A 24,078-nucleotide genomic window follows, 5' to 3' on the forward strand; every position below is an offset into this window, starting at 1 on the left:
TATGACGAACCACTCTTAAATTATGCGCAGTGATATAGCTATTTCTTCTTTAATATGAAACGATTATCGCTATTAAGTTATAAATATACTTTCAATGTTCATATCATGTGTTGTGTGTGCTATAGATGTATTTAACTCTACTTGTTATATGATGGTGCAATATTACTTAAATATACAATATGAACTGCCAATATAACTTTGAATATAAAATTTTAATAACAGAAAATACCCATATTATGTACCCTATTAGTTGTTTTGCCACATACTTATTGCATTTTTAGATTGTAAATAATTTTAGATTTTTGGAACTAACCAAATACGCACAAAAATTTAATATTGCAATGAATTTACTCTGAATTATTCGTCATACGATTGATCTACGGGCGTATGTAAATGGTCTCGGCTGTGACATACCCAAATATATTCTTACTCTTATGTGCTATTACGCAAAAGTAATATTTATTTGCAATTATTCATAATTATGCACATAAATAATTTACTGAGTATGTATTAGTTGTATTTTATATTGTACTGAAGACCTTGCAAATATGTATAATTTCTTTTTGAATCTTGAATTGCAGTTACTAGTTAGTAAATATTTAGTTTTTCTTAGTTTTTAACAAAGATTAGTCATTCATAGTTACCTATTGACATCAAAGTTCTACTGTACAAATATTTATTTAAATACATATTTAATTAGTAAAATTTATATTTCATTTAGGTAAATGTTAGTGTTAATAAATTATGTACTTTCTTCTACTGTTTGTTTTTATTTATTCTAGTTTGTAAATGAAACCAATATAGTTTGTAATGATACGTATATTTTAACTTAAACTTATCTACAAAATGTGCCAATCACCTTTGTATAGTGATGGTAACGATAATATTTTAAAATGTGCTAACGGACTATGTATTTTCAATACATCTACTAAGGTAAATTTGTTAAATCTACAAAATTTTCTTTGTCTTCCAAGTCTCTTTTCTTACCCATAGACAAGTCAATGGGAATATCTGAGTATTCAAGATTGAAACTCCGTCTATCATCATCAAATCTGTAGCCAGCACCAGGATTGTCTATTTCTTCAGCAACTTTAAAGTCACCTTTGTATGTAATGTCTTCATCAGCATTAAAGTTATTTATTTTTAGTCTTTTCTCGTTATCTTTTTCAGCACCTAGGTAGCATTTTGTGTTTTTTTCGGGATTTTTCTGGCAGATGCTGCCGTAGATCGGTATTGGAATGTTCTTAGCTTCAGTTTTGCCACCATTCTTGTCGGAGGTGCGAGTGTGCAATCTGAAACCAGATGTAAATTATAATTTTATTAGCATAAATTAGAATTTACAAATCCCTACAAAAGAAGATATAGTGTACATAAATAGGCAGAATAATTAAATTTATATTTTACTGCTGGACACAGGCCTCTCACATAGCCCCCAAACACTTTCTTCTCATAGTCTACCCATCTGTCAGCCTAGCTGGCCTGACCCCGTCTCTACTTCTACTTTTCACTCTCTAGTTCCATACTAATTTCAGAAACTCACCCACTAGCCTTAAATAATTTCAACTGTCTTACTCTTAACCACGCAAATAACCATACGAATCTACTACTTATGTGCATTATTTTTTAAGTAAGTACATTGAATGGACAACATTTCAAAAAACTAAACCTGCTATAAATCGAAAACTATTTCGAGATTAAGCTCTAAAGGCCACAAAAAAAATGATTTTGTATTTTTTGGATGTAGCATTTTCGAGAAAATCATAAAATAGTAAAAAAGTGCTGATGACGTCATGCATCATGTGCGATGCATTTTGATGATCAAAGCCTATAGATTTAAAAACAAAGTAACTGTCACTTTTATTTTTGATTGACGTTGACGTTTTATCGTGACGTTGTTGTTTATTTAGGTCATTTTCATAAATTCTGTTCTGACACTTTTTGACTATTTTTTTAAATATATCATATAAAATGGTTAGTATATATTGAGAGATGGCCTCTATATAATATGTCCCAGAGCATACCACTGCCTACACAGCTGAAAAAATGAAAAATGAGAAATTCTGAAAAATGCTTCTGCTTATTTTTTTTACATGATAAGTACTTTGTATCATCAGAAATATCAATGTCATTTGAAAATTACCCATTTGTTGGTTAGCATGTAAACAAAGTTTAAATGTCAATTGTCAGTGTCATTTATGTTTTTTTTCGAGACTAAGGCAAAAGACAAAAATAAAAATTGAGCCTAATATGTGACGTCACTTCCGGTTTTAAAATAATTAACTTTAAAGTTAAAAATAACTTGCAAAAATAAATATATATACAAAATAAAAAAATACGGGTTCTCTAATTTTGTATAAATTTTCCGAATAGCTTATAAAAATATAGGGTAAAGAAAATGAAATGTTGTCCATTACAAGCTAAAGCCAATGAAAAATAACAAACACCCACACTGGTGTAAGGTAAAACCTGTACCACTTACTTGAACTTCTTGCAAGCGTCCCCGCGATGGCGCTCCAGATAGCGGCGCTGGCTGAAGGCCTTGCCGCACGCCGCGCAGCGCCAGCCCCACGCGTGGTGCCCGCGCGTGCGCTGGTGCGCGCGCAGGTTCGACCTGGTGACCATATTATCATCATCAGTGGCCTCTTACGTCTATTGCAGACTATACTATATTAGGCTGTTTTTAACAGAATGCGGATTTGATCACGCACACGGGATTGCCCCTCACGCGTTTATAGGTACAAGTATTCATTGTAACGCGTGGAATATGCACGCGATGAAATGGCGTCAATCCCGCGTGCGTGATGAAATCAGCATGCTGTTAAAAACAGCCTTATACTGGGAAATAAACGGGTCATTTTGTATGAAGAGAACAGGGCTTTCTGGGGGCGTGGCAGGAAATTGCACACCACAAAAACTCACCGATCAGCGAAAGTCCTTCCACAATCGTGCCACTGACAGCCGAAGGGTCTCTCCCCGGTGTGCAGGCGCAGGTGTCCCTTCAGCACCCACGGCCGGTCGAAGGTCTTCCCGCAATACTTAGAATAGAATACCATTCATTTATTCACGAGAAACAAGGTATACATAAGTTATTAAATACAGTAAAGTTACAGTCATGTTTCACCGAGTAATCGGTATGTGAAATATAAGACAGTAAAATATACGATAATCTTACAGTTGATGGATTATTCACAGATTTAAAAATAATATATAAGTACCTTGCAGATGTGCGGGCGGCGGGGAGCGTCGTCCAGGGCTGGTGGTACGAATGTTGGGGATTCTGTAGGATTGAGGAGTGTAAGGAGTGATGGAATGTGTTTGAGGATTTAGTAAGTGTTTGGATGATTGATTGTTTTGCTGACGATCGATAGAAATGGATCGAGGAATAATTGTACCTTTAAGTGGGGATGGAGATTAAGAGAAAGTCAATAGTTAACGATCTGGGCGACCACCCCTGATAAGTTCTGGAAATTATTCTTTGATATGTTCTATGAAAAGTAATTAAGTACTTACCTTCTTTCTCGACGTCGCAGTGCACATCATCATTCTCAAAAGACTCGGTACACGTCAACAGTTCCCTATCCAGCTTCTCAACCTCATTCAGTTTCATCAAACTTTTCAGTTTCTCAGCAATTTTGTGAATTTCCGAACCTTTGTTCACCGGCTTCAGAGGCTCCCGGCTTTTCATCTCCTCGATTATTGGCGCCAAAGGTTCTCTATGGTTCAGCCTCTTCGTGCTTGGCTTCAGTTCGGAAATACAGTTGTTTGTGGAATTTTCCGTTTCGTTTTCACACTTTTTTCTACGTGCTCTCCTTCTCTTTTCGTAGAAAACTTTGCGTTCTGTTTTTGCTTCGCTAGACCGCAAGTTGTATGTCTTGGTTTCATTTTTCTTCACAATTTCCTTTATATGTCGAGTTTTATGGTTTTCTGGTGAATTCACAGCCTTTTCGCTCTCTGAAGCATATTCATAGGGTTCAGTGTCAATGAATGGTTGCAGGAACTGGCTCCTCTTCAACAGTTGCAAATAGAATCGCGTGGATATTGGAACCTTGTCATGGTAGATGGTTTCGTTATTTTTCAAAATATTCTTCTGCCGTTTGAAATTTATTTTGGAGACTCGGAACGGTTTTGTATCATCTGGTGATTTTAATATTAATTAATAAGAACTAAAATCTAGGTAGGTACAAAGTTTAAGCTAAAATGAAATACTTATAGTTAACTGCAAATAAAAGTAAAGCAAGTAGTGAGTAAGTCTGCTGATGGATAATACACATATCAAAAACTGCTTTCAAATCCCATTTCTAAATTTAGAAAAAGTGATCTGAATCATATCGAAAATATTTTCGTATAAATTGTGTAAAGTAGGCAACTACGTAATTTACGAGGTACTTACATAATGTGGATGTGATTATTTAGGCTATAACCTATATCTATGTTTTATCTAGTTAAATCTGCTAAGCAAATAAAACCACTTTAATGTTTAATAATAACACAACTTCTGAAAAATTAAACAAGACTTACTTTCAGCACTGGAACTAGACTTTTCTTGTATGAAACTTTCACTATACTTTCGAACAGAACTTAGGAAACATCTGGGCATGATGAAAACACTTAAAATAACTATTTTTCTCTTAAAATATAAAAAATAACACGGCCAAAGTGGATCAACAAAGCGTGATACTTGTAGGGCACTTGTCGGGTCAGAAACAAGCGAGAGGCGGCATTTTTATTTTAAGACATTCCAGATTCGAATGCAGTTCATGTTTGCCAGCTGAAAGTGTCATTTTTTATTAAAAGTTGAATGAAACAACCTCCTTTCACAATCTTCTCAATATAAGCATAAATAATCAGAACAATGACTGTAATATTCCTAAATCCTAATATCAAGTAACAGGGGGACTTGATGAAAATCATATGAAATAAGGAGATCTTTTGTTCAACTGAATCAATGTTTGATAAACTTTTGAAATTGACAAGTTCAGAATAGTTTTTGGATGAAGGCCATAGGCGCTTACTGTGCATGGAAGTTGTTATATTTTCCATGATAGTAGCAGTCTATCTCCATTCCAATGAAACCAGAGGATTCCATAATGAAAACCCAATGAGTTAAACATACAGAGGCAATGATACGACAACAGCCAACAGAATTAGTTACAGCTAACGCGTAACGCAGCTTGCTCGCATCCACAAAGCTCCTGAAACCTGGTGAAAATGAAAAACCTCAACTGGAAAAGCTTTCAGTCGTATCGTGAAACTGAAAATCAACGATAGTACGCCAGAGCGAGAGAGAGAGACTGAGCGAGCGCGGCGCGGGCGGGGGCGCGGCGGCTCGAGGGCGCGCATCGATTATTCGGCGCTCGACCTCCGTGGCGCTCGGACGTGTGTCAACACGAGTGGCGCCCGACGCGATCGCGGCAGCGGGAGATGCTTCACCAGCCTCCCACGAGGATCTCGACCATGAGTATTGAAGTTTGTGCGTGAGTGTCGTGCCGGTGACAGTGACTTCGCATGCGGTGACGGCGGTGATGAAGAGTTGAAGGCTCGGGCTGATCCTCCGCCATGGGCAACTCCTGCAGCTCCGGGCAGGCCCACAAGGACAAGGACAACGTCTCGCAGCAGTCGGAAGAGTGAGTACGGCGCTCGCAGCGCGACGCGGCGTGAAGGTCACTCGCTGCTCTCTTGTTATTTAATAGGCTGCCTGAAAACATCGCGGTATTTGTCATAGTTGTGTGGTATTGTTGCGCCGACGACTGCCTCACTCATTTGTTTTGAGAATGCTGAATACATTCGTCTAAATAAATCAATACGCTGACTCCGCGGCGGCGAGGGAAGATCCTTAAATATAAATAAGTGGAAGATGTGTACCTACATACGTGCACATCTATAACACACGGTGTAACGCTTTATCCTGAGATTTTTCCGATATTTTCTGGAATCGCTTGAGCCATGCGATGAGACTCGAAATCATATTTATCTGGGCACCTCAAGGATTTGATAAAAATCAATATGGTGCGCCAAGTCCTTGAAGTGTGAACTCCTAATTTTGTATTAATGTTATTGTAAGTTTTGTTATTCTACTCACGAACGAATCTTGACTGTTCTTGCCTCTAGAAATTTTAAGGCACAGATGTTAACCGACTCTTGACTTTCAGCTTTCTTCTTTCGACCTCATCCTCATAACAACGATTGTTCTTTGATTTGATTTAGAACTTTTTACTCGTTTACTAAGTATACTTTTTTAATCCCAAACGTGTTGTCTATGTCTGTCTATGGCACTAGGTATTTATCGGAAACGGATGAGTCGTTGTCAAAGTCGATTGAAAAGCTATTTTCGCGCGCAAACTTTTATTTCATGACTCTTCAGCCCATCTTATCTTATTATGTTTTCTCATTTAATTCTCCTTTATTTTCGATCATAATATTAGATAACAACTAATCTATTGCTTGTATACTATATTCCGTCTTCTCCTAAGGTATCCACGTTAGAAGATAGAGTAGAAAGTAGATAAAAGAATTAAAATCTATCTCATAAAAATTACCACTCTTCAAAAGGCTTGGACATAAAGTCTGTGGAGTGATAATCATTTATTTAAAAAAAAAAAAAAAAAGGTATCCACGTTACCTCATTATAAGTCTAGGACTATACTCCAAACCTTAGCTCATTGCGAAGCACCTTTCTCCTTGTACAGTACCACATTTGATTACTAATTACTTAATTAATTTATACAATAGCTTTCTCTAATTTTCAACCACTCATCGGTTTAAATATTGACTAAGCCATTAAACAGTTCTTACATGGCATGTATGCCCATTGCCCACCCTCAGCTTTCTGTGTTACCCAAGAAAGCCTATTAATGATCATGATATATTCAAACCATTATTCATGCATTTCATTTAAAAAAATGAAGCTACTCATCTCTCATCTTTGTAGGACTAGATACAAAAATTACACAAGTAAGCATATTCAGCATATATTCGCATACAGCTGATGTTGATGATGAGACGGTGGAAGTAGTGCAAATGGCTCCATCCCGAAAACTCTTGGCAGGACCTCTCACATTATAACCTTGTAATTCTTGAAGAACTAGCTCTATAGCGTCAGAAAAACTAAAGGATCAATTTTGACATTATTTTTCTTGAAGGTAACCAAGGCATAAGATCCTTTCGTGAAAAGCAAGCTTAAAAAAGTAGTGTAGTACTATTTTTGTCCCATGTATTAAGGATCAGTCTATTAGTTAAGGAAATCATGAGGAAATCTTTATAGTCTTCTAGTGGCACGCTAATGACTCGTACCTTATTACAATCAATCATTTTAAATTGTACGTGCATTGTGCTTGTCACTCGAGACATATTGTTAGGATGGCTACAATTTGTGGACCTAAATTATGCGTTGGCGCTCTGGGACATGGTGTTTTATTTGTGTAATTTGACCTCTATATTATGATAGTAGGTATAGTGGCTTTTAATGGGAGAAAATGATTACGATTATTTTATTGGCTGAAGTAGCAAAACTAATAATAGTAATATGTACCTAATTATCATTAATGGTCTGTCCGAGGGTAGCCAGCTAGTAATGTCGATCCTATTAAAGTATTCCATTATAGACACTATGTTTCGTGTACCTAAGTGTAAGACTGAAACTTCATCGCACATACTCTCAAGAGTGTTTACGTCAATACTTCTAAAAACCACTAACGTATCAACTCAAAAATCTGCCAAATTCCATATTTTATTAAGTCTCAAATAAAATAATAAATTACCATTATTGAGATGTGCGACGAACATTTCATGCGAGCGGCGAAGGCCGAGTCGTCGCTATAAAAATATACATAAATATGAGAGGATGCCACGTCAATGTACGCTTCACTACATTAATAGTGTGAAGCTTAACTAATTTTGATTTGGCTGAAATAAGTAGGTATTTCCGTAACCGCGGAATCACGTGATCATGTGTGACTTAAAGATTCAGCACTCGAAATGGCAAATGCTGATGATATTATCTAAGTTGCTGGGTTGGGTTAAGGGTACATATATCTTGGTTCAGCTAATATGGTTCCTGTGGCGTTGAGTTTTATGATTTATACGGAAATACTATAGATTTTTCTATTGTATGATTGTATGAGTCGTATCCAATGAAATGAAATTAATTAACACATATTATTTTGCAATAGCAAATTGTGAACTGTCACAGAAATCATCTTAGCTTAAACGGTATAAGTAGGTACTGGATAACTTTACGAAGTAACATTACTGCTCCTGTAATGATAAGATATACACTGTGAATCCATTTTATCTCGTTTGACACTCGTATTGTTGAGATTTTCGAGGCACTTTTCATGTACTTATTCATATCAAACTATGGGCAGGTACTAGGGCATGTAATACCGGAAATATTTTCAATACCGGTATTGAGTTCCGGTATTAGGAACCTCAATACCGGAATCCCGGTATTAATACCGGTATTAGAATTCCTTGTTATAAATGGCATATATTTTGTTTAAAGGTCGTATAGGGCAAAATACAACAAGAAAAAGCAATCAAATTCTGTATAATGTAATATTTTTTACGAGAATTGAGTATTTAGAGTTTAAATTTTAGAACGCATGGACAACAAGTAGGTTTCCAAAGGCCAAAAACCGCATGTAACGGTTGAAAACAAGTGCGCTTTCATAGTATATAGGAGCACAAGGCTAACTATATCTTAATCGCTTGATTTATAGCCAAAAAAATGTCCGATTCCGGTATTACTGCGAAAGCGAGGATTTTGTCCGGGATCCCGGTATTACGCAATACCGGTATTGCGGTATTGCATGCCCTAGTAGGTACTATCTGAACTTGAACGAGTCTGAAACATTATATGAAAATGAATTAAGCAAAAAAAATTAATTAACTTCACTCTTTATTATTTTCGTATTATGATTTTACAGAAATCAAATTACTTAGTGGCATAGAATTTTCATTTAATGTACCTAATGTAATGTAAATGTAGATTTAAAAACGTCGTATAACCAGCACAAATTGCCCATCGTGTCAGCATATTCAATGCAAGTAAGCAAATAGAAATGAAAAAAAACTTTTTTCATACGATAGCCACGTTGGCAGTCGTCCAAATTCTTCGGTTAGTCTTGTTGATCAAAACAAAGTGGTTTGTAGATGTAATGTTACTTTGAAACAAAGTTCAAATCTCGTAGTATTTTAATATCCAATTTGTAGTATAACCATAACCATACGATATTTATTCGTTATGCCAGTATACTAGGGCTTTAGGGCCGTTCCTTCGCTTAGTCGAAAGTAAAACTGGCCACGTGTGAGTTTACTTTCGCACGAAGGGTCCCTCTACCTTTCCTTAGGTCTATCTTATTTTTTTTTCTGAAACATGCTATATTTGGCCTAGGTATTTTGGCTTAATATTGTTTGATGCAAAGTGATGCTCACAGTCATGATGTGTGAGGTCTGACTCTGCCTACCTTATACTTATCTACCTTATTAAAAATTTGCATCGTATAAAATATAAATTAAGCACAATATGCCTACCTACGTGCTACCTTCCAACGTATTTCCCCTAAGTACTTATAAAATCAAGTTTTTGCTGAGCAAATCCTATCAAATATCAAAGTGCAATGTTTGAAAAGGTTTATGTAACCAAAGACACACGAAATGACGCGTAGCTCATTCATATGCGTTGCGTCGTCACAAGCTGGCTGCTAACAAAACTACAATATCAGCATGAAGTATGAATTGTTGTCGGGCGTCATGCATTCTCATCAGCGATTTAGGTCACATTGTACGTTGTTAGCCGAGGCCGCGAGCCTGCGAATAAGTAATACAATTTAATGAATGAAACCTTTTTGGATGGATAGAGTTTAGGTGGTTTATGGTTCGCAATTTTACTTTTTTATTCAAGCTATAGAATTCGCTCCAATAACAGTCCTTTAGAGGTTAGGTTTTGTTCTTAATTGAATTTTCAAGTTTAATTAGGAATCTCTGATCATCTCAATCCGGAAAACTGAGATGATCTATGATGAAGATGTCCTCTTTCTGTCCATCCGTCATCACCGACAGGACGCACTGGTAGAAGAAAAGGAGACCTTTGTCTTCTGGGTTGGAGGAATAGCCGAGAAAAACATGTGATGATACTTCCCAAATGCACCCCAATCTTGTTGGATGCTAGGTTTCTGGACGAAATCGTAGTCGAATAGCCTGCTTGAGGTACATATTATCCATATTCCTGCACAACTTTGATTATTGCATTCCCAACTATCACTGGCTCCGGTTTTATGTGAGCATTGAACTTTCGTCTTGTACCTACCTATAATCTTCACGCATAATAATTTCCTCCTAGCCGCGAAGCCATTGTCACTAAGATCAGCCATCGACGCAGGAGTAGATTATAGTGCCCAAGTGTGTGCATGTGCAATACACAGGAGCACTCTCATAAGCCAATGGGACGAATTGGCCGACACGACTGGAGAGATCTAGGCGCAGGATACCGTTATTATATCACTCTATAGGCACAGGATACCATATTATATCTGTAAAGGTATTTATATAACGCTAAACTTTATTCGTAAGAGCTGCAAGTGGGTTCAAATTTCTTCCACTATACGTACCGACCAGTCTGTGGTAGAGCGTTTAAATTGTAAACCTATTGAAAAGAATCCGCCGCTTTAACTTTCACACTAACCACAAAAGCTCATTGTGGTTCGTAAGCTCTTTTGTGTGAGCATCTAAACGATTGAAACGTTCATGCTGTTAACATTTTCCACTTGTATAGGCTTAGAGCAAATAATGGAATAGGCCTCTTTAGAAAGTTTTATGATAATTTGTAGTTCTTGATTCAATATTGAAGTCTTCGATAGTGCGCCTCGATCCCCACAGTACCTACTGTCTATGTATTTTGTAGTTGGTAGTTAGTTGCATAGGTACCTATTCTGAATAATTTTCATCATGTCCTTCAGTTCTTCTTCTTCTTTCGCCATATAGTAGCCAGACATCCAGATACTCCGATCACTTATTTTCAGTCGACTCTCATTTAGTGCCATCCTGATGAAATTCAATATAGTGCGCAAAATATTTGATAATCAGCTTCTCGAAAGGGGGGAAATGGAAATCCAATGCCGCGTTATGTAGAAATACACTAAAATGTAATGTAAAGCAAGAATCAAAGATATCCCTCCATTCCTAGTATCTAAGTACCATGCGTACGTTTCTTAGCCAATTTTAACTAGGTCTAATGTTAATTCATATTTCATTTCACCACCTCGGTGACAGCATTTAAACATCTCCCACCGCATCCATGCTTCGTGAATCACATTTAATCAGCATCAGGTGTATCGCGATATGTCGTCACTGGCACGCCGGCTGTTTTATTTTTAAACCACGCGGCTCTCTGATCTTCAATCGTGACAACTTTGGCTTTTTCTGTCGATATTTCGGTGTGTATTTTCACTGAAACTTAAATTTGAATCTACAGCTTTGAATGTGTGAAGAATCACGTAAACGTCCTCTGTTCCTAAAGGCCGATTCTCGGGTTCCCCTCATCTCGCCTAATCTTTATTGCCCTAAGCTCGTTTCGCATAACTCGTAAGGTCTAAATTTTTTTGGTATAGAATCATCACTTCGTCAAGACTTATGTGGCATAAGACTCGTTTCGTCTAAAACTCTTTTGGCACAAACTTGAAACACCTAAGTCTCGTCTGCTCAAATTGTTCATATTGGTATAATCTTGTTTCTCCTAATATTATATTAATAAATACAATATTAAGTATGTTATAAATGTACAAATAGTGGTATTTTTCTCCTACATCCCGAAAATCACGATATTGAATGATCAAAATATCGAAAGTGAATGACCATTATAATGATTACAAACGCCATTAAATCCCATGGGATCGAAACCTAAAGATAGGTGCGACGACGAGCAAAGCGAGGAGGAGCGTGTTAGGTGCACGTTATCGTCAAAAGCAAAGCGGAGCGCAGCGAAGCGGAGCGGAGCGTTTCCCACATAGCGGCCACAATACAAGACACCAGTTTGCGCTATGTAGGGAGACGCTCCATCAAAGTTAAAGCCAAACGAATATTATTACTCTGTATAACCTATGCCATAGTATTATTAGGCTATTCAAGATTTGGCCATACCATTATTACGCTAAACAAGATTATGCGAAATAACTTTTTACTAAAAGAGATTTATGCCAATACGATTTTCGGCGAAACGAGACTTTGACCAAACGTTAGTTACTATGCAATATGAGATTAGGCAAATAAATCTTAGGCCAAAAAAGGTAGAACCCCGATTCTCACACTGTTTAGTGCGAGTGTTAAGTAGACTTACATTACTGGGCTTCTTGTATAGTATTTGCAAAACTTTTGGATCTGCCATACATACTCAGCATTGTATATACGTCTACTTAGTCTTAAAACTCGCACTAAACAGTGTGTGAATCGGCCTTAAGAGCTGTTGTTGTTGTCGACTCGCTGCGCACATGCGCGCGCGCATACCAGCAAATCGGCCAATTAGCTGTGCTTATTTTAGCGACACATTCATAAACTCGGGTCTTTATAGAGGACAAAGACACCACGCTGGGATTAGGTCAACTATTATTTGAGTCGGCCATTCAGAGTTTGTGATGAGAGTGAGACGAGGATGCGTGTGATTGCCGCAATGTACGGTCAGCTGCATAAGTAGCTATACACTTTAGTACCTTGTCAAACTACCATCATAACGAACCACGAGTTTGACAAGGTACAAAAGTGTACAGCTACTTATGCAGCTGACCGTATATTGTACGTAGAATAGAATAGAATAGAATATTGCTTTATTGAACACCACATAAATCAGACATACAAAAAAAAACGTACGTAGAGATACCTACTTCTTTCAGTTTAAAATTGATGAAAGAATGTATTTAATAGCTACCCTAGCTAATTGTGATATTTATGCACGTAGCATTATTGTAGTTCGCAAGTCGTCACCCCATCTAGCCGGAAGGCGTTCAACGTTTGCCTAATCGTGGTCTCCATTTTAATGATTAGTTAATTACCGATTCTCAAATCTTCATCATGATTTTTATCACCTAGGTAGGGGAGCGGGGGGCTAGTTGTAACATTTTTTGGTTTCTTGGCTATGAAAACTTACTTGTTTAGTATTCAGGAAATCCAGCAATACTATTCCAATTAACAACTATCCATCTATCAATTTCAAAGAAAATTATAATCAAAACTGTCAAGGCTTTTTGTAAAAACGCTTTTGAAAAAAAAGTGGCGGGTGTTACAACTTGCCCCGTGATTGGGGCTAGTTGTAACGAGCTGGGGGCAAATTGTAACATTAAGAATAGAATACCAGTTTTACATTTTATTAAGATTTATTTGACATAAAAATACTTCAGACACTTAACAGGTTTTAAATGTTCAAGTAATCCAAAGTAAAGCAAGTAAGCAAGTACTAAGATATTTTAGCTTCTTCTTCCTCTTGAAAAACCAATCTGGGTTTGATATAGCCGACTGATTAAGAATTGTTACTTTTCTTCTTTTTCACATATCTATATAAAATGCATGATATAAATTAAAAGTTTTTGCGGCTTTTCGTACACTGATTTTATTTTATAAGACTTCAGCAGAGGGCAATTCGTAAACATCTTGACTTTTGGTAGCACGTGTAGATTTTCTTTAGTAGTGTACATACATACATATGCTCACGACTGTAATCCCCGAAGGGGTAGTCAGAGGTGACTCGCAAGCGAGTCACCCGCTTTTCGCTGTGCATTGTACTCACGTGATAGGTCGCGAGCCGTCTTTAGTAGTGTATCATTCTAAAATAAAAATTAAGGAAGTTAAACGAAGAAGTATTCAAAATACTAAAAGAATAAATTTAAGTACGGACGCGATATTTCATAACTAATAAATACATAAGGGGGTAAGTTATAACATGTTACAACTAGCCCCGTAAAACTGTTACAACATACCCCATAGGACAGGTTTTTAAAATAACATTTTTTTAAAATAAACCGCTTAATTGTTGTAAAATTAAAATTAATTATAACGAAACTAAACAAATTCTAAATGTATTTTTGTTAAACAAAAACTCCTAAACAATATGAATTTTATGCTAGTCAATTTCGTATAAACGAAAAAAAGACCGAAACCTGGCTTTTTCGGAGCGCCTGCACAGCACCGCTTCCTGCGCCGTCCGGCGGGATGCTTACCACGCTAAAATGATACATTGCGTATTAAATAGTACATTGGATTGAAAATTAAATTAATATTCTTCTATTATGTAGGTAAAAAATGCTTGTTACTACTTACCCCTGTTACAACTAGCCCCCCGCTCCCCTACTTATCATGATTTTTATCCCCATACATTTTGGTTGAGTATGTATTTACATTGAGTACTACATACCTATACATGTTTGTAGGTAATCGTCATTACCGCCATATTAATGAGGTGCGAATACGATTAGCTTGCGCCACCCCCGTCCGCCGACCGTCTTGATTCTAGATTCTAGATCTTGGCTTTCATCCTGCACTAATTTAAGAGGTACAATTTTTGGAAAAATTATTTAAAATTTATCTAACTACCTACTTATGTACGTAAGATTCTTCCTACCAAATACTAAGAAAATTAAATTATATTTTGATGAAATACAAATAAAGTACTTCATCCTTTTACACTTCTAAGTAGGTATACTTACAGCTTTACAAAGTACATTCAAATAGACCAGTGCATGGCATAGGCCTACATGAATGATACATATATACATACATATTTTACATATTTACTTATAATATTTATTTAGGCACCAACGCTTTTTCAGTAACGGCTGAAAGCTAAAACTAAAAGTAAGGCGGAAATAACAACAATCTTAACTTTAGCAACCACGGCTCTTTCGATTAAACTATTAAAACTTCTGCGCAAACTTTGGAACTTCAGAAGATTTAATAGTGTCATGCTTTCCAGCGTTCTAGAAGTTAATTCCATTATGTCTAGATTCTAGATAGACAGTAAAATATAAACCTGCATTTATACTAGCTAAACTAAACAAGGAGGCCTTTGCCCAGCAGTGGGACACTCACTATACCATGGAAGTAATAAGTAAGTACTTACGTACACATTACTTCGATGCACTACACTGGCTACATAAACAAAAAAATAAACAAACGGTTTTCTGCAATAAAGTATATTTGACAATCAGTTTATTTCCATCAAGTTACCAGAAAGTTTAATGAAATATTTTACCCGTTGTTAGCTTTCTCGGACTTTCTATATACCTAATTCTTAGTCATTTCACACCGGACGTTCACAGGTCTCCACCGAAAACACTTGCAACCTCCGTGCAAATATAAGGCTGATGTTCGATGGAAATTCTACCTTCAGCCACCCGTCAGCAATAGTCCGCACAAATCCGAGAATGGAAATACATTGAAATACATTCTCCTTTATATTTCTTTTCGATAAAAAAGACCATCTACTTAATATTATAAATACATACAATACAACCTATCACGTTAGGGATTTGTGATGGATGTCTGAGGATAAAGCTTAATCACGGTTACAGGCAACGGACATAAAGTAACGTCATTTCATGCCTTTTCTACATCATTTCTAAGAGAGAAATCTGGGGGCACGGCAGTGCCCTCACCAAGTCGAGCAAAAAAGCGGCACGGCCGTACCATCCTTTTCTCGAAGCAATTCAGGCCATTTTCGACCCCCAGTAACTTCGTTGTGGATAAAACTAGAAGACTGAATTTTCACTAACCATGCAGGCATTGTAAAGACACGGTATATTTCAAATTTCATTCAATTTGAACCGGTAGTTTAAGAATTATAACGGGTCAAAGTTTCTTAATTTTGTCACTGACTCACTCACTCACTCACCAATCATAAAAATTCTAAGGCTCTTCTAGCAGACCTAGAAGCTTCAAATTTGGAATATAAGTAGTGTTTGGTGTATGAATCAAGGGAAAATTAAAATATTTGGAGGCACTGTACCAACTCGAGTAAAATTTTTCAATTTTGGTCCAGTTTTCTAGATAGGTACATAACTGCTTAAATAATTTCATGATCACATATCTGCACCAAGTAAATATAGGCGCACGGTAGTCCCCCTGCCAAATCGAGCAAAAAATTCCCGTCATGCAAATTAAATCCGCAAAGAATGGATTACCTACCTACGGACAAAGCACATCAGGCTACCAGTGCTACCACTTATAGTAAATTTTTCTTAATGTACAATGAACTTTGTGTATTGGAAACTAAGGTTGAAATTTAATTAGGGAAATTTGATGCAGTACGAAGTATCAAAGCTACGTTTATTCATTACTTACATTACTAGCTAAAAATAAAGATTCTTGATTTTTATCTCAAGTTTGCGATTTATGTAGGTAGGTACCTACCAAACTAAGTTGACGCACCTACGTACCTAGAAGGTACCGAAAAGAAAAAAAAGTAGAACTGTCTACAAAATACAAAAAGAAATGAGATCCCATCAAAAACAATACTTGTCAAAAAAACCAAGTCTCTTAACTCAGTTGTTCTACTATTTTACTGACCCCTGTGGCTATCTCTAATCCAAGAAACATAATACATCTCTAACGAGAAGCTCTAATCTCTCTAAGTTTTATACTGAGCAGACAAAAACACAATCTATGCCGTCATTATTCTGAGGAAAGTTCAGCAATCCAATGTTGCCCAATCAGCTTAGTGGGTACTAAGTTGCATCTTCCCACATCTTCCCTACTCAAAAGACACACTCAGAATCTCTTGTACAAATTAACTGCAATAGTTCACGTAGTAACACGGGGCGCGGCGTCAATAACTGAAAAGTACCAAACCCAAGGAGGTTGGATGACGTCTGTCGTAACCTCAGTAACCACTCGTGGGAACCGCTGCGATCTGGGTCGTCGTGACGTCACGCGGGCGCTGACGTCACTGCCCCGCCTCGTGACGTCAGCGGGCGGGCGGCCGCTACGACGGGCGGCTTGGTCCTTGCTCTGGCAGTTGATATTGATTTATTGTTGTAAAGGTTGTAACCAGGGACTGCTTACAAGAAATCATTTTAGTTATTTAATGGTGTTATCTAAACCGACATTATAACTATTTAAGACTAGGAATTGATAAAAACGTCCACAATGTTAACGTACCTACGAAAGAAATTAGAAACAAAATAAATAATGTGAATGTGGTGCGGTACAAACGTATATTTTACATAGAAAAAATATTTTTAAAACCTGGAGTCAGGGCTCAAACCTGAAGTTTATTTCGATCCTGCGAACCCCTTCCCTCCCCATACCCCCTCCTCCCTATTATCGAACGCCACGCCTCGCCATGGAGGTGTGTTTGTTTTGGCAAACCAGTTCAAACGAACCATATTTGTTATTTATTATTTGTTGCATTAACAAAACATAGTTAAAAAAAGATTTTTGGCCGCATGGCACTGGCTGCTAAAAATACTAACCTTATTTTGAGTTCTGCTAGCAATAAAAAAGAAAAAAAAGATTCCCGCTTTCTTTTTTCAAAGTTGGTGAATGGAATATACTTAAATGTTATGAGGGCGTTATTTAATTTAATATTATTTACTCGCGACGAAAAAGAGGGGTGGTATTATTTGAATGTGTCTGTGTATCCGTTTGTGATAGCGTAGCTCCCTAACGGCTGAACCGATTTTCGATTTGCTTTTTTTGGAGTCATAGCATAGGTAATGTTAGCCATATTTTTACAAAAAGGCTTCAAATGTTATTCGATTTTTAGTCAATTTTAGTGTTGAATGTCGGGGGTTTTAACATGGTTATAATTATTCTGAGCTGTAATATACCTACATCAGTGGTGTGGTGACCCAGTTCGAACGATTAGCCTTACATGACATGGTGTAACGGGTGATATGAGGGGAAATTTTCTTTGTTACTGTAAACCTGTAGATTTTTTATCTTAGATAGGATATATTTAAGTATTATGATATGAGTTGGTATTTTATACTTTTCTACTAGTAGGTACTTTTGTAGTTTTTGATCTTACCTACCTACGACGAGTAACGTTGTAGAACACAAGTTATTAATAATCATAATCATAATCATTTATTCATTGCAACTATGTTGGTATTACACTGTTCTTAAATCTATGTACATATAAGTATCCTTAACATAGCTCCCTGCAGGGCATAGCAACATTTTCTTAAAACTAAACAAGTAGGTAGGTACTTAAAAATATAAAACATAACATATAACTTTATAATATACCTATTTTATACATTTAACCATTTTAAAATATGTATTTAAAAACTATCTAATAAAATATATATTAATATTTAATGTAAGTATATTCGATGCAAGTAGTTAGGTATGTTTTTACATATTTAATATTAGCCAGATCTATAACATAATACAAAAACTTGGGATAAACGGCTTTAAAATCCAGCCCCATTAACTTTCATGTGTTGACTCGTTGTGTTAAATTCAATATTATTCTAAAGCTAGCACGCTTTGAGCACAAAGCTTTTTTATTTCATTTCGCTGGTGTGGTGGCCGCACAAAGCTCGTGTGATTTGCATACTTATGCGGAGCTTACTCACTGATTTAAGTTGACTTTACGTATTTATATGGGTATATCTAGTCAGTACATATTTACAGGCGTATGTTTTATGTATTAGCGTGTTTTATGTATTATACCTACACGTACAATAATTAGATAAGTACTTTCATATTTATCTAGGTTTAGGCTGGATGACGAATAATTTGGTCCATAAAAATTTATTGGTGGCACCTAAACTAGCTCTGCCCTAAGCTCGGTAAAGTTCACTTTTGTTTGACGTCTATTCAGGGGCTTCACAAGCAACGCTTTAAACCCGTGTCCAGCAGTTTATAAAGGAGGGGAGGATCGCTCATAGGTCCCTACAGTACATACCTACAACACCACCCACAATCATTACTTTTGAAGTCAATTTATTTTATACTAAAAACTGTTAATATTCACGACCAAGACCCAATGCTTATGAGTAGCTTAGTTGGACGATAAATATGTGTGTAGTTTTTATTTTGGGAAGATCATTTTGAGAGTTCTTTTTTTCTGATGAAACGATTTTTCCGTGACCGCGATCGCGGCCACGATCATTTTACTACTTATACTATACCCCTATTATATTATGTATGTACCTACATTTCATAAGTACCTACACCAATTCTCTTTACTACTCCATCCGTGCTATGATGTTTGTACGTTAAACATTGACCGACCATGATTGATGTAGCGCAGACTGTTGCGGCTTCACATTATATTGTTGTTTTCATTTTCGCCGTTGTGGAAAAGTTCTGCGGTTTATTTCCAATGGTTATACTTAAGCTTTTATCGATTACTAGCTGTTCCCGCGCGCTTCGCTTCGCCTTAAAAAGTTTTCCCGTGGGGATTCCTTGATAAAAAGTAGCCTATGTTCTTTCCCAGGGTCTAGACCGTATGTTTACCAAATTTCATTCAAATCCGTTCAGTAGTTTTGGCGTGAAAGAGTAACAGACAGACAGACAGACAGACACAGTTACTTTCGCATTTATAATATTAGTTAGGATTGTTTCAAAATACTTACTCGTATTGAAATTTTGTATGGACATAAGGATTGCCTTTTGAGAACCTTTATCAAATATATTTTGATAGAGACTAGCAAAAGAAACGTTTCAACAGCCACAAAACTTTTATTTTGAATCAGTTCAGTTAGAAGATTTGTGACTTTATTCATTGGTACAATGGTCGTCATTAACTTAAAACAATTTGACAGTACTTAAACAAACTGCAGACATTTTTTTTGTATGTGACGCACCATCTTTTTTGTATATTGCTAATCTAAGTCACAATAACATAGCGTAGATCGCACTGTTGCGCCCGCAGGTCGCCGTCGTACCGCGTGGCCAAGCCGCCGGTGGAGGAGGCGGCTCCCGAACGCAGCCAGCCACTGCTGGAACCTACTGCCCCCGCCAAGGACAAGAAGCCTCTGCGCGGGCCTAGGACCGTCGCTTCTAGCGTGTCTGGTAAGTGCTTATACGAGTCTATCAATGTATGAACGATAGGTCTACGTAATAATTTAATAAAGCTGTGTATGCTTAATTAAATCTTAAATGTACTTATGTTATGTTCATGGCAAAAACGCGAGTCCTTAGGGCTGCTTTTTCAATAGTTAGATAAATGTTATCCGTGGAATGAATTCGTTGCTGTCACTGTCTTATACAAACATTTTGACGCGACAGCATCAGAATTATTTCAAGATAACTTTTATCTGACTATCGAAAAATCAGCCCGTCTCGTCAACGCTTTAGCAATCCTCTCCCTCCTGTGTTTTCGATAACCTACAACTATTTCGAGCGAGTCAAAAGTAGTAGAAAATCTTGTCTAAGCAGAGATAAGATAACTATAATTACATATGTTAACACGTACCTAATACTACTGTAATGCATTTGAATACGCAAGGTCCTCGATACTTTAGAATTTAGATGGTGTAAAGTTTTGGTTCTGTTGAGTATCATACTGATTCACCTCGACTTGTCTTGTCGACAATCCAAATACCTGACCTATAATAACCGACACTACAATGCAGCCCAAAGTCCCTACCAATCACGTGTGGCGTAGGTGAACCCAGGTGGAAGTGAATCAGATTACAAATGCCGGTGCCTCTGTCGTCATCCTGGCAGCGAGCCAATCCGACATCGTACGCGCAAAGGGACGCCTCTAGCTTCACACAAAACAAACTAACCAGACCTATCCAGCCATAATACAACGAGATAGAGTCGTGTACCGCAGCAGGGCTCAGAAAATTCGTTTTCGTAAGCTAAAGTGACCTGCCAGTTAATTGAGTAGGACGGCGTACGGTACGTGAGGGCTTTCTACGTTTAGTAACCAAATTGAATTCGTGTGTGAAGCTTGATGACTGATGCGGCACGACTGTTATGGATGGACTGCGTAACGGGATATAACACTCAGGATTTGTGTTGTTTGTTCATATATGTAGGGACATAGAATATAGTCTATGGTAGGGAGTATTTAGCTGCACTTTTGGTCAGTCGTATGGTATATTATGTATCTGCTTTAGCTAATGTTAGGTGAGAAGGTAAGTTTAAGATTAGTTGGTTAAACCTAATATTAATCGGGAGGAGCGGCAAGACATCACGAACACTTTTTTCCTGCGTACACGGGACCCTCATAAAAAGGACCAGTCATCATTATTATTATTATTATTATGCCGTTCAAGCCATGAGATTTATCATGATTGTAGTTTATTTTTAGCCTGTTTGCACAAATACCCTCGATCGGTTATAGATAAAATCCCCCCAATACGTTTAAATAAACAGAAGAAAGCAGCTTACGTCTGAATCCCTCCATCCCATTACCCTGACACCTCCGCGTCTCAGCTCCGTGCGCTATCTCGACAATCTGCACTGTAGCCAGGGCTTTATTTGCACAACAATCAATATGAGTTTCACAATAGCATCCCTACTCCGGTAATAATAGTTGTTGTGAGGGCACGCTATAATGTTTGAAGTATGTGTAATTTTAACAGCATTTTAGGTCATTATACAGGTAAATGTGATTGGTATCCGGAAAACATTATCTTTTGCAATATACTTACCTATTGTGTCGACCATAACTTAGTAATCGCAGCTTTACTATCACAGAGTTAATGTTTGTAGGTATTTTATCAGGGCAAATATAAATCCATAATCGTCGATTGGAAGCTATCATATAGCAACTAAACACGGACTCGGTTATATTACACTCACGGGCAATGAAAAAGTTCCACTCACAAAATGCCGACAACAAACGCATAAATTTTTTCTAAGATTTAATTTAAAATTGGAACATATTATTACCGATTTTAGTTGGTAATATCCTGATAATCTGTTAAATGTAGGTACTTCAATGTTGTAGAAGACAGCATTAAGCTAGCCTTTTCCGTTTAGAAGTAATTTGGTGCTTTTCTCAGTTTAACCTTTTCATTGCCCGTGAGTGTATTATAAAACATGTCTTATAATATCTGTCATTCTAGTACGGTCAGGTGCAGAGAAACCTGACCCGCCTCTCATAGTAACAATGCTTCTGAGGGGGGTCAGGTTTCTCTGCCCCTTACTGTACCTGCGCCTTGCTCTCTCGATTGGAAACATAATAATATAAGAACCATATAGGTACTTACTCAAAGTCTCAGGTCTAAAGTGTCACGACATAGGTACTTACTACAAACAAATAATTGATATTTGTATCAATTTTTAATTTATCTTCCTATCTCGCTCTCTTCCAGACTCCATCTCGCTCTCCTCCCCCGTGGCAACATGCGCGTCCCCCAAGGAGCTCGAAGGGCCGCCAGCGCCGGTGCCAGTAGCCTCCCTGCCCGAGGAACACCGCGCCGCGCTGCTGGGCCGGCTGCCGGCGCAGCGGGCGAGGAGGCGGCAGGCGATGCTGATCTATGTGTGCGCTGCGGACTCGCAAGGTGAGGTTTGAAGTGGAGAGTAGGGATAAGCTGTTGTAGTGTGCAAAGATATGGTCTTAGTGCAGTTGGTACTAAAGACCAAGGACTTTTAGCCATGGCTAGTCGTCTAATGACGCTAATCTGTCCACTGGCTAAATCCTTACATCATGGTGACCAAAGTTAGTGACTGTTTGACATAATATTTTATGTAAAAAACAGATACGATTGTACTGACGTATCACTGGATTATATCTATCCAGTCACCATAAGCAACCAACCCACTATACGATAGCACAATCAAGACGCTACTCGTGCAACCTTTTATCAAACTCAAATAAAATCAAAATCATTTATTGCAATGCTTGTGACAATAATTCGTAAAAATCGTTGAGACATACAATAAAAGTACCGCACATTCTGTCAAATTTAGACTTCAACTCAACCTCAAAATAACAACACCCTCCCTTCCCCCCCCAGACTGCTGCTCCGAGAAAGGCGCGCTCCAATGCGGGGCGGCGGCCCGGCTGCGGGTGCGGGCGCGGCGCCGCGGCTGGCGCGTGCACGTGGCCGACCTGCACTGGCGGTCCCCTCTGGAGCAGCAGCGGGACCATCGCTTCCCGCAGCTTTGCACTGCTGAGCTGGCTCGTGAGTATATACACCTAGATACATAGCGATAGAGACCAAAGACTGAAGCTGACCATACCAAGGTACTATCAGAGCGCGGGGATCGATGTATAGCGATAGAGACCAAAGACGGTTAAAGCTTATATTGAAGCAATCGTGCCAAGGTGCTATAGGAGCACTATGGCAGTCCAGAGCTGCTGAGTGTTTAGAGATTGTCTTTGGACTCCCAGGGGCATAAAAAAACAGACAAAACAGCTTCTAACGTAGCCCTCCCTTAGACTTCTATAGCCTTTTGTTTTTGTGGACTAAAAACAACCCACAATACACGATTTTGCTAAAGTGTTCTAAGCCACCCTCTTTCGGCTACCAGTCCATACCAGTCGACATTCCATATTTCCAAATCCATCTCTTCACATTTCACACCCCACCAACTCCTTCTCGTCAATCAGAGCTGGGTGCAGTGGTGCCGATGCTGTTCCTCAACTCCGGGTCATAACACCATTTGAAGTCTCATCATCATCATCATCATCATCATATTCAGCCTTCTATCGCCCACTGTTTTTTTCAAATCCATCGCTTCACATTTCACACCCCACTAACTCCCAACTCCTTCCAGGTCAATCCGAGCTGGGCGCAGTGGTACCAGTTCTATTCCTCAACTCGGGTCTGGGCACGCCGCTGTTGCCGCACACGCTGGAGTCCGCCGACTTCCAGGCGGCGTTGGAGGCGGCCACCGATGAGAATGATAAGGCGCTGTTGAATAAATGGTGAGTGGGGTTTGTGTTTGTTAACTGTGATCGTTTGGCTGAGGGCTTCGATGTCCGATATTGCTCTCAAGTCTCGGATACCAAAAAAGTTGAAGTGACCCTTAATTTGTTAACCAAGAGGCTTGTGAATTATTACGGGCTGATGATATTAGTATAGTATCAATAAGTCCGAAAATACTACATAATCTGTGAAAGAAATGAAAAAAAAAAATCTTATTACCTAGCTTCAAAAACTGCGTTCGTCATAATAAATAACT

The 24,078-nt window shown here is 37.9% G+C and overlaps 2 protein-coding genes and 1 long non-coding RNA gene across 3 annotated transcripts in view; 2 read left to right on the plus strand and 1 right to left on the minus strand.

The window, feature by feature from the left end:
* Nucleotides 1–841: 841 nt before the first annotated feature.
* Nucleotides 842–5,100, minus strand: LOC105388754 (zinc finger protein 845). Its single transcript, XM_038109562.2, has 6 exons — nt 4,519–5,100; nt 3,511–4,134; nt 3,216–3,277; nt 2,920–3,035; nt 2,480–2,611; nt 842–1,292 (listed from the first exon to the last, which is right to left on the minus strand). Exons 1-6 carry the CDS (start codon nt 4,595–4,597, stop codon nt 929–931), a joined length of 1,377 nt encoding a protein of 458 aa, XP_037965490.2. The 5' UTR covers nt 4,598–5,100; the 3' UTR covers nt 842–928.
* A 45-nt stretch (nt 5,101–5,145) lies between these two features.
* The window catches only part of LOC105388764, a 41,668-nt gene continuing 22,735 nt past the window's right edge, over nt 5,146–24,078 (plus strand). The window contains exons 1-5 of the mRNA XM_048628157.1: nt 5,146–5,624; nt 19,844–20,004; nt 22,263–22,451; nt 22,908–23,075; nt 23,671–23,821. Of these exons, the coding sequence (XP_048484114.1) occupies nt 5,557–5,624; nt 19,844–20,004; nt 22,263–22,451; nt 22,908–23,075; nt 23,671–23,821 (737 nt within the window). The 5' untranslated portion in view covers nt 5,146–5,556. The remainder of the gene's footprint in view (nt 5,625–19,843; nt 20,005–22,262; nt 22,452–22,907; nt 23,076–23,670; nt 23,822–24,078) is intronic.
* Nucleotides 13,430–13,992, plus strand: LOC125490079. Its single transcript, XR_007267421.1, has 2 exons — nt 13,430–13,671; nt 13,797–13,992. It is a non-coding gene; the product is annotated as an uncharacterized LOC125490079 (long non-coding RNA).

The sequence above is a fragment of the Plutella xylostella genome, chromosome 20, assembly GCF_932276165.1.
Source record: "Plutella xylostella chromosome 20, ilPluXylo3.1, whole genome shotgun sequence".
Classification (NCBI taxonomy): Eukaryota; Metazoa; Arthropoda; class Insecta; order Lepidoptera; family Plutellidae; genus Plutella; species Plutella xylostella.